Raw genomic sequence first — 12,178 nt, forward strand, 5'->3', positions numbered from 1 at the left:
GACATATAAGGGAATTTTTTTGAGCTTTTAAGAGGTTATGGTCAAATTATTTTGTTTCGAATTTCAGGTAGCTTGTTAGTCACTTGTTTTGATAACTGTTATTTTTATTTCAACAGCATGTGGAAAAATTCTTACTGAGTCAACAGGAATCATTCAAAGTCCTGGCCATCCAAATATCTACCCCCATGGTGTCAACTGTACCTGGCATATATTAGTCCAACCTGGCAACCTAATTCATTTGACATTCAGGAGATTTCACCTGCAGTTTCATTACAATTGTACAAATGACTACTTGGAAATTTATGACACTGGTTCTGGGACATCTCTTGGGAGGTGAAATTATTTTGGTTTTGGTTTTTATAACACAAAAACTTGCTTTCTTGCTTTCCTGCTTCAGTAAAGGATGTTAAATCTACCAGGTTGTGCTAAAAAACCAGGTGAGATCAACATGCATTTCAATGACCATTTCTATATCACTACTCACTACTCTGTAACCTTGGCCTTCAGTAATTAAGTTTTGGTATATGTATATATCCAGGAAGGCATCACCAAGATCAAGATAATGCACATATCATTACCCCAAAGTCTTCCTGCTGTTACAATTCCTCACTTTTGCCATTCATCCCCACCCCCAGGAAACCACTAACCTGCTTCCTATCACTGTAAATAGCTCACATGTTCTGGAGTTGTATAAAAATGGAATCATACTGTGTATTCTTTTTTTGTCTGGCTTTTCTCACTTAGCATAATTTTTATGTTGAGCTTCTTGATTCAGATGATTTATAGTTTTATTGAATTTGAAACATGTTTGGCCATTAGTTCTTTAAATACTTTTTGTGTTTCCTGTTCCCTTTGGGAACTCTAGTTACATGTATCTTAGGCCATTTGATATTGTCCCATAACTCACTGATACTCTTTTCATTTGATTTTGAATCTTTGCTCTCTTGTGTGTTTCATCTTGGAAAGTTTTTATTGTTAAGTATTCAAGTACACTAATGTTTTCTTTTGCAATATCTATTCTGCTATTAATCTTACCAAGTGTATTTGTCATCTTAGATATTGTAGTTTCCATTTGTTCAATTTGGGCCATCATTAATTTCTTCCATGTCTTAATTTTTTTCCTCTAGCTTCTTAAATCTGTGGGATACTATTTTAATGTTTTTGTCTGCTAATTCAGTCATCTGTGTCATTCTTTGCTATGCTTTATCAATTTTTCTTTCCGTTATGGGTTATACTTTCTTCCTTCTTTTCATGCCTGATAGTATTTGATAGGATGCCAGACATTTTCAATTCTGTTCCTGTGCACTGAACATTATTGTATTCCTGTAAGTATTCTTGAGCTTTGTTTTGGGATGCAGTTAAATTACTTGGAAACAATTTGGTTATTTCCAGTTGTGCTATTAAACCCACTAGTTTCCTGTCTCTGAAGAGTCATTGTCCTTTATTGCTTGATATCCAGTATCTTGAGAGCCATTGTTTTATATATTTTTGTCCAGATTTTTAGTTGTGTCAGGTACAAAGTTACAACCAGCTCCTGTTATTACTTCTTTGTTGGAAATGGAAATCTTCTGATTTCTTTTGTATTCCTTCTTCTTGCATTTCATTTTTTAAACATTTTCCCTTTACTCATTATTTTCTTAAACTTATTTTTCTCCTATGTTTTATTCTTCCTCTTCAGTTTTTATTTTTACTTTCTTAATCTTTTATTTTTGAAACTTTCTTCTTTTTCTTACTTTATGGTGCTTGACTCATAATCACTACAAAATACATTAATTTTTGCCAAATGGCATGAACTATAATAATCCTGCCCAAATTTCACAGACATGGGCCTATACAGAGACATATAAAATATTAATTAATTCACCTACCTTTATTTTGATCAATATATTAAATCTTTTAACACTGCAGCAGTATTATACACCAATTTTTTTCTTTATCTCCATCAGAAATTAACTCATCCTTTCCCTGTATTCAACATTTCATCTTATTTTGGTTTCTATACGTTTTTTTTTACTGTCATTTCATTGGGTTAATTTTACCAAGTGCACTTTATTTGAGATTTCTATTTTCTAGTCTTCTAGACTAGACACTTCTTACAAGTGTTTCCCTAGAAAAAAGCTCTTGGCAAAGTGTCTTGTATTACAACTCTACTTTTAGCATTACTAGAATAGTGTTTCTGAGTGAAATTGCTTTTATTCAGAAAAAACTTTATATGGGTTGGTAATCAAACTTACCTCTGCATATACCAGCTGTTTAAAAATAATGGGTTTCACCTATACAGGGCTTTCCATTTCAGGTTTTCCTAAGTTCTTTATATACAGTATATTAACTCATGTAATTTTCAAGGCAACTCTATGAAGTAGGTACTATCATCATCCCATTTTAGAGACGGGAAAACTGAGGCATAGAGATTGTGTGATCTGCTCAAAGTCATAATGCCTCTAAGTGGTAGAGCTGATGCTAGAATCTGTGCTCTATGGGCTTATAATATTTGGCTTCCCTTTATTGTAAAGGCTTATTACATTTCTATTAATAGGTTCATTAATTTGCTGTATGGTGACCTAATATAGCTCATAATTTCTAACTTAATTAAATTTCTTCTACAAGTCACACACATAAAACCATTTCAGGGAAGTAATCATGAGCAGTGTGATCTTTAACAACTTTGTAAATGTTTTGTGTTATTTTTTAAGCTAATAAGGGTTATTATTAGTAGCAGTACAAGTATTATTTTACATGTCCTAATTTTTGGTCCATCACTTCGGGTGTACTAAAAGTTTTAAACGTGTGCTCTTTCTTGGTTTCAAATAGATACTGTGGAAAATCAGTCCCACCTTCTCTTACCAGCAGTGCCAACTCATTAGTGCTTATATTTGTGGCTGACTCTGACCTTGCTTATGAAGGCTTTTTAATAAACTATGAAGAAACTGACACATCAGCAGGTAACAAAACAGCATTGTTTACTTGGTTTCATTTACTCCATTACAAAATGGTTGTATGAGAGCACTTCATCCCCAAACCTGTGGCACACAATGAAAGAAAGCTATGGGAAAATAGTGCAGTGACTTCAGTGCCTTCCTTATTAAAAATAGAGTAAGAATTAGACAACAGTATTTTCTAAATGTTGAATTTTTCTAATTTTGATAATTGTACAGTTGTTTTATAAAGGAATGTTTTTTCTATACACTCATCTTTTCAAGGGTAAAGACACTCACTTTGCCAAATTACTCCTAACTGGTTCAGATAGTAAGCAAGTAAGTAAGTCAGAGAGAGAGAAAGAGAGAGAGTCAGACAGAGACATAGGGAGATGAAACTTTGGGAGAAACATACAAATATGTAGAAAATCTGGGTAAAAGGAATTGGGGAGCTATTTCTTTTTTTTATTGAAGTATCATTGATATACAATCTTATATTGGTTGCAAGTATACAACACAGTGTTTCAATAGTTACCCATATTATTAAATCCTCACCCTTACTAGTACAGTTATTATCTGTCAGCATAGGAAGATGTTACAGAATCATTGACTATTTGTCATGCTGTACTGCTATCCCAGTGACCACCTTATGTTATGATTAAGAATTTCTGTGCCTCGTTATCCTCATTACCCTTCCCACACATCCACCCCCACCCCTCCCCCATAGTAACCACCAGTTTCTTCTCAGTGTCTATGAGTCTACTGCTATTTTGTTTTATATTCCACAAATAAATGAAATCATATGGTATTTGTTTGGCTTATTTCACTTGGCATAATACCCTCTAGCTCTATCTATGTTGTCACAATGGCAGGATTTCTTTGTTATGGCTGAATAATATTCCATTGTGTATGTTTACACATCTTTATCCATTCCTCTATTGATGAATACTGAGGTTGCTTCTATAACTTGGCTATTATAAATAATGAGCTATGAACATAGAGGTGGATATATCTTTTTGAATCAGGGATTTTATTTTCCTTGGGGAATTCCTAGAAGTTGAATTACTGGGTTGTCTGTTATTTCTGTTTCTAGTGTTTGGAGGAACCTCAATACTGCTTTCTGCAGTGGCTGCACCAATTTATATTCCCATCAACAGTGTGGGAGTTTTCCCATTTCTCCACATCCTTGCCAACTCTTGTAATTTCTTGTCTTTTGAATAGTGACCATTTTCAGTTGTGTAAGGGGATATCTTATTGTGGTTTTGATTTGCATTCCCCTGATGATTACTGATATGGAGCATCTTTTCATGTGCCCATTGGCCATCTGTATTTCTTCTTTGGAGAAATCCAAAGATTTCAGATCCTCTGTCCATTTTTCAATCAGGCTATTTGTTTCTTGGGTGTTGAGGTGTATGAGTTCTTTATGTGTTTTAGATATTAACCACTTATTGGATAAGTCATTTATGAATATATTCTCTTCAATAACTGGTGTTGGGAAAACTGGACAGCTACATGAAAGAGAATGAAACTAGTTTACTGTCTAACTCCACACACAAAAGTAAACTTAACACGGATCAAAGAAATGTAAGACATGAAACCATAAAACTCTTAGGAGAAAGCAAAGACAAAAATCTCTTGAACATAAGCATGAGCAGTTTTTTCCTGGACACATCTCCTCAGGCAAGGGAAACAAAATAAAAAATGAATAAGTGGGACTACATGAAACTAAAAAGCTTCTGTTCAGAAAAGGACACCATAAGCAGGACAAAAAGGCAATCTACAGTAAGGGAAGCTATTTCTTACAACTTTACAACTTTTCCATAAGCTTAAAATTCTACCAAAAATAAAAAGATACCAAAGAAACTCAATACTTAATTTAAGAAGTTAGAGAAAAGACAGTATCAGATAAATATAAGAGACTACTAGGTGGAATTCTATTTTAGGAGATGGAAGGTTTTTTGGAAAAATATACATTTCTAAATTTGACTTGATGATATTGAACCTTTTAGCATTTATTCCTTTTATTGTATTTTTCCTATTAATAATTCTCATCATTACTCTTTAAAAATACAGCATAGAAAACAAGCACCTTTTGCAAGCTGGGTCTTTGAGGTAATTTGTAAGCCAGGGAAGACCCCAGCTCCAAAAGCCTATGGAATTGATGAGGTTGTCATGGTCCATTAGGCTCATGTTTCCACTTGGGATGTGACATTTTAGAGAGTCTGGGTTTTCCTTTTGCATCATATATGAAAAGATATTTAATGGACCAAACTACTACCAGTCTAGCTCTATATAGGCATACAGTGATGGAGCCTCCCTGACATTCCTCAGTCTCTGGATCGCCCCGGAGCGTGGTGATTCACGGATGCTCTCTTCAGAAAGCACTGGGAGCTTTTCCTGTGTCAGGATGGGCTCCCGCTGGCATAGTCTAGCATCCAGAGATTCCCTAGGTGCTCATCTTTTAAAGCCCTCCCGAGAATAAATGAGTGAGCAAGTGAACAAACAAATAATATATAAAGTTTAGGAAAACCCTCCCACTCAGATCCCTACTCAATTTCTGATTTATTTCTTCTCAGAGTGGTTGGCCACTACTCTTCATTTCATGCAAAACTGCTGTTCTCTGCAGTAGTTCAAGTTCTGTGTTTTGGTATCATGGCTTTAGATTTTTCCAGAATCTTGAGCGTCAGAATCATATATCTTTCTGTCCTGTAGGACCATCTCTAGGAAACAGTGCATTATCCAGCTCAAGCACATGGGAGATCGAAGCCCCAGCAATTACAATAGGTTATGTATACAGATGACATATTCACTGGACTTTGTTCAAGCGTTTAACATCCAATGGCCAAAACTGGCTTTTCAAGCAATTATAGTATACACACAATTTTCCGTACTTCTGTAGTTTTATCTGTCTCATATATTTGGTCCAAACCATACTGAATATTGGATTAGGATTTTGAGCAAGTCACTTGAACTCTCTGGGCCACCGTTTTGTCAACTATAAAATTAAGGGATTGAATTTGATGATCTTTAAGATTTCTTCAGACTCCAATCAACAATGAACACAAGTTCAATTTGCTTCATGAGTAAACTAATTGTATCTTAGGTAACGTATGATGCAAGCCGGACCTCCTGAAAATATTACAAAATCTTTGTAACAATATGCAAAGTAAGATAAATTCCTGTAATGAGTGAAATAGCTCCTGTAAATTTCACAGTATCTTTTTTTTTTTTTTTAAAGATAATTATTTTTTTTATTTAAGGGTAGTTGATGCACAGTATTACATTACATTAGTTTCAAGTGTACAACACAGTGATAAAACATTTATATACATAATTCTATGTTCCAGCTATCACCCTACCAAGCTGTTACAATAACTTGACTATATTCCTTATGCTATACATTACATCCCGGTTACTTATTTATTTTACCATTGGAAGTCTGTCCTTTTTTTTTTTTTTTTTTTGTGAGGGCATCTCTCATATTTATTGATCAAATGGTTGTTAACGACAATAAAATTCTGTATAGGGGAGTCAATGTTCAATGCACAATCATTAATCCACCCCAAGCCTAATTTTCGTCAGTCTCCAATCTTCTGAGGCATAACAAACAAGTTCTTACATGGAGAACAAATTCTTACATAATGAATAAGTTACATAGTGAACAGTACAAGGGCAGTCATCACAGAAACTTTCGCTTTTGCTCATGCATTATGAACTCTAAACAGTCAGTTCAAATATGAATACTCATTTGGTTTTTATACTTGATTTATATGTGGATACCACATTTCTCTCTTTATTATTATTATTTTTAATAAAATGCTGAAGTGGTAGGTAGTTACAAGATAAAGATAGAAAACATAGTTTAGTGTTGTAAGAGAGCAAATGTAGATGATCAGGTGTGTGCCTGTAGACTATGTGTTAATCCAAGCTAGACAAGGGCAATAAAACATCCACGTATGCAGAAGATTTCTCTCAGAATGGGGGGGTGAGGTTCTAAGCCTCACCTCTGTTGATCCCCAATTTCTCACCTGATGACCCCCCTGCGACTGTGCCTGTCTTAGGTTGTTCCTCCCTTGAGGAATCTTACCCGTCTCTGGCTAACCAGTCATCTTCCGGGGCCATACAGGGAAATGTAAAGTTGGTAAGTGAGAGAGAAGCCTTATTGTTTGAAATGGTTAGCTTTTTATTTCCTTGCATATTTATGCCCTGTAGCTTCTATGCCCAGCATTTGTCTTGAGGTATCTTTACCACTTGGAAGAATTATGATACTCGGTAAATTTGATATGAGGCACGAATTCTATTTAAGGGTTGTAATTAGGAAGGAAGAAGAAAAGCTATAGAAGTAGCGGGCGGAAGAAAACATGGGAAGATTGATTATTTCTTTGACATATCTTCTTGTAGAGTAACTTCAGCATGTATAGGTTTTAAGCTACTACTTAAATTGCACACACACATTAACATAATAGGAGTATAGTTACATAACCAAAGCATATCTGTAATTACCAGCCATCTCCAGTGAAACCAAGAAAACCAGTTAGGCACCTTAGGCATTTGTGAAAACTTATCTATGATATGGTGCATATTGTCCAACTGAACTTGAACAGTCTGAGAGAAATCAGACAAATTAAAACAACCCATTCCTGGGGAATGTTCACATCCCTTATGTTCTTTTAACAGTAAATAGTCTGTAGTTGTAAGATTTTGGAGTGCTACAATTTGCACTTCTCCTAATTCTTGGTTGAGTTCCAACAGTATAGATCCAGTCAAATTTGTTGTTTTACTGTATGCACAGGCCAGCTTAGATATCTCCTTCTTCATTCCCACGGCAAGTCCAGGAGCTGGTGGGATGAGTGCATCTACAGCTGTAGCAGTGCGTGGATCTTTGTTGGGGTTTTTTGATGATCATCTTCTGGCATGAGTCTTCCAGAGAGTGCTGATGTTGGAAGTTCTCTTTCATATCGTATCTTAGGATTCATTTTCAGGGTAGCCCAATTAGGCTTTGATCTTCTGTATAAAGGCAAACAGACCCTTTGCCTACACTTTTATGTGCCCTTTATACCCTTGTGTAGAACTCATTGGAGGTTACCACACAGGAACTGCACTTTTTGTTTTGTTTTGTTTTGTTTTGTTTTTGGTATCACTAATCTACACTTACATGACGAATATTATGTTTACTAGGCTCTCCCCTATACCAGGTCTCCCCTATAAACCCCTTTACAGTCACTGTCCATCAGCATAGCAAAATGTTGTAGAATCACTACTTGCCTTCTCTGTGTTGTACAGCCCTCCCTTTTCTCCTACCCCCCCATGCATGTTAATCTTAATACCCCCCTACTTCTCCCCACCCCTTATGCCTCCCTACCCACCCATCCTCCCCAGTTCCTTTCCCTTTGGTACCTGTTAGTCCATTCTTGAGTTCTGTGATTCTGCTGCTGTTTTTGTTCCTTCAGTTTTTCCTTTGTTCTTATATTCCACAGATAAGTGAAATCATTCGATATTTCTCTTTCTCTGCTTGGCTTGTTTCACTGAGCATAATACCCTCCAGCTCCATCCATGTTGCTGCAAATGATTGGATTTGCCCTTTTCTTATGGCTGAGTAGTATTCCATTGTGTATAAATACCACATCTTCTTTATCCATTCATCTATCGATGGACATTTAGGTTGCTTCCAATTTTTGGCTATTGTAAATAGTGCTGCGATAAACATAGGGGTGCACTGATCTTTCTCATACTTGATTGCTGCATTCTTAGGGTAAATTCCTAGGAGTGCAATTCCTGGGTCAAATGGTAAGTCTGTTTTGAGCATTTCGATGTACCTCCATACTGCTTTCCACAATGGTTGAACTAACTTACATTCCCACCAGCAGTGTAGGAGGGTTCCCCTTTCTCCACAGCCTCGCCAACATTTACTGTTGTTTGTCTTTTGGATGGCAGCCATCCTTACTGGTGTGAGGTGGTACCTCATTGTAGTTTTAATTTGCATTTCTCTGATAATTAGCGATGTGGAGCATCTTTTCATGTGTCTGTTGGCCATCTGTATTTCTTTTTTGGAGAACTGTCTGTTCAGTTCCTCTGCCCATTTTTTAATTGGGTTATTTGTTTTTTGTTTGTTGAGGCGTGTGAGCTCTTTATATATTCTGGACGTCAAGCCTTTATCGGATGTGTCATTTTCAAATATATTCTCCTATACTGTAGGGTCCCTTTTTGTTCTATTGATGGTGTCTTTTGCTGTACAGAAGCTTTTCAGCTTATTATAGTCCCACTTACTCATTTTTGCTGTTGTTTTCCTTGCCCGGGGAGATATGTTCAAGAAGAGGTCACTCATGTTTATGTCTAAGAGGTTTTTGCCTATGTTTTCTTCCAAGAGTTTAATGGTTTCATGATTTACATTCAGGTCTTTGATCCATTTTGAGTTTACTTTTGTATATGGGGTTAGACAATGGTCCAGTTTCATTCTCCTACATGTAGCTGTCCAGTTTTGCCAGCACCACCTGTTGAAGAGACTGTCATTTCACCATTGTATGTCCATGGCTCCTTTATCAAATATTAATTGACCATATATGTCTGGGTTAATGTCTGGATTCTCTAGTCTGTTCCGTTGGTCTGTGGCTCTGCTCTTGTGCCAGTACCAAATTGTCTTGATTACTATGGCTTCATAGTAGAGCTTGAAGTTGGGGAGTGAGATCCCCCCTACTTTATTCTTCTTTCTCAGGATTGCTTTGGCTATTCGGGGTCTTTGGTGTTTCCATATGAATTTTTGAATTATTTGTTCCAGTTCATTGAAGAATGTTGCTGGTAGTTTCATAGGGATTGCATCAAATCTGTATATTGCTTTGGGCAGGATGGCCATTTTGACGATATTAATTCTTCCTAGCCATGAGCATGGGATGAGTTTCCATCTGTTAGTGTCCCCTTTAATTTCTCTTAAGAGTGACTTGTAGTTTTCAGAGTATAAGTCTTTCACTTCTTTGGTTAGGTTTATTCCTAGGTATTTTATTTTTTTTGATGCAATTGTGAATGGAGTTGTTTTCCTGATTTCTCTTTCTGTTGGTTCATTGTTAGTATATAGGAAAGCCACAGATTTCTGAGTGTTGATTTTGTATCCTGCAACTTTGCTGTATTCCGATATCAGTTCTAGTAGTTTTGGGTTGGAGTCTTTAGGGTTTTTTATGTACAGTATCATGTCATCTGCAAATAGTGACAGTTTAACTTCTTCTTTACCAATCTGGATTCCTTGTATTTCTTTGTTTTGTCTGATTGCCGTGGCTAGGACCTCCAGTACTGTGTTAAATAGCAGTGAAGAGAGTGGGCATCCCTGTCTAGTTCCCGATCTCAGAGGAAATGCTTTCAGCTTCTCGCTGTTCAATATAATGTTGGCTGTGGGTTTATCATAGATGGCCTTTATCATGTTGAGGTACTTGCCCTCTATTCCCATTTTGCTGAGAGTTTTTATCATGAACGGATGTTGAACATTGTCAAATGCTTTTTCAGCATCTATGGAGACGATCATGTGGTTTTTGTCCTTCTTTTTGTTGATGTGGTGGATGATGTTGATGGACTTTCGAATGTTGTACCATCCTTGCATCCCTGGGATGAATCCCACTTGGTCATGGTGTATGATTTTTTTGATGTATTTTTGAATTCGGTTTGCTAATATTTTGTTGAGTATTTTTGCATCTACGTTCATCAGGGATATTGGTCTGTAGTTTTCTTTTTTGGTGGGGTCTTTGCCTGGTTTTGGTATTAGGGTGATGTTAGCTTCATAGAATGAGTTTGGGAGTATCCCCTCCTCCTCTATTTTTTGGAAAACTCTAAGGAGAATGGGTATTATGTCTTCCCTGTATGTCTGATAAAATTCCGAGGTAAATCCATCTGGCCCGGGGGTTTTGTTCTTTGGTAGTTTTTTGATTACTGCTTCAATTTCGTTGCTAGTAATTGGTCTGTTTAGATTTTCTGTTTCTTTCTGGGTCAATCTTGGAAGGTTGTATTTTTCTAGGAAGTTGTCCATTTCTCCTAGGTTTTCCAGCTTGTTAGCATATAGGTTTTCATAGTATTCTCCAATAATTCTTTGCATTTCCGTGGAGTCCGTCGTGATTTTTCCTTTCTCGTTTCTGATACTGTTGATTTGTGTTGACTCTCTTTTCTTCTTAATAAGTCTGGCTAGAGGCTTATCTATTTTGTTTATTTTCTCGAAGAACCAGCTCTTGGTTTCATTGATTTTTGCTATTGTTTTATTCTTCTCAATTTTATTTATTTCTTCTCTGATCTTTATTATGTCCCTCCTTCTGCTGACCTTAGGCCTCATCTGTTCTTCTTTTTCCAATTTTGATAATTGTGACATTAGACCATTCATTTGGGATTGCTCTTCCTTTTTTAAATATGCTTGGATTGCTATATACTTTCCTCTTAAGACTGCTTTTGCTGTGTCCCACAGAAGTTGGGGCTTAGTGTTGTTGTTGTCATTTGTTTCCATATATTGCTGGATCTCCATTTTGATTTGGTCATTGATCCATTGATTATTTAGGAGCATGTTGTTAAGCCTCCATGTGTTCGTGAGCCTCTTTGCTTTCTTTGTACAGTTTATTTCTAGTTTTATGCGTTTGTGGTCTGAAAAGTTGGTTGGTAGGATTTCAATCTTTTGGAATTTTCTGAGGCTCTTTTTGTGGCCTAGTATGTGGTCTATTCTGGAGAATGTTCCATGTGTACTTGAGAAGAATGTATATCCCGTTGCTTTTGGATGTAGAGTTCTATAGATGTCTATTAGGTCCATCTGCTCTACTGTGTTGTTCGGTGCTTCCGTGTCCTTACTTATTTTCTGCCCAGTGGATCTATCCTTTGTGGTGAGTGGTGTGTTGAAGTCTCCTAGAATGAATGCATTGCAGTCTATATCCCCCTTTAGTTCTGTTAGTATTTGTTTCACATATGCTGGTGCTCCTGTGTTGGGTGCATATATATTTAGAATGGTTATATCGTCTTGTTTGAGTGAGCCCTTTATCATTATGTAGTGTCCTTCTTTATCTCTTGTTACTTTCTTTGTTTTGAAGTCTATTTTATCTGATATTAGTACTGCAACCCCTGCTTTCTTCTCGCTGTTGTTTGCTTGAAATATGTTTTTCCATCCCTTGACTTTTAGTGTGTACATGTCTTTGGGTTTGAGGTGAGTTTCTTGTAAGCAGCATATAGATGGGTCTTGCTTTTTTATCCATTCTGTTACTCTGTGTCTTTTGATTGGTACATTCAGCCCATTAACATTTAGGGTGACT

General features: G+C 36.4%; 1 protein-coding gene across 3 annotated transcripts in view; it reads left to right on the plus strand.

Moving 5' to 3' along the window:
- Window positions 1-12,178, plus strand: part of CUBN (cubilin) — a 257,655-nt gene that overhangs the window by 44,735 nt on the left and 200,742 nt on the right. For all 3 annotated transcript variants that reach the window (XM_057498263.1, XM_057498265.1, XM_036889071.2), the window contains exons 21-22: window positions 117-333; window positions 2,812-2,942. In XM_057498263.1, coding sequence (XP_057354246.1) covers window positions 117-333; window positions 2,812-2,942 — 348 coding nt within the window. The remainder of the gene's footprint in view (window positions 1-116; window positions 334-2,811; window positions 2,943-12,178) is intronic.

This window comes from Manis pentadactyla, chromosome 3 (genome assembly GCF_030020395.1).
Source record: "Manis pentadactyla isolate mManPen7 chromosome 3, mManPen7.hap1, whole genome shotgun sequence".
Lineage (NCBI taxonomy): Eukaryota > Metazoa > Chordata > Mammalia > Pholidota > Manidae > Manis > Manis pentadactyla.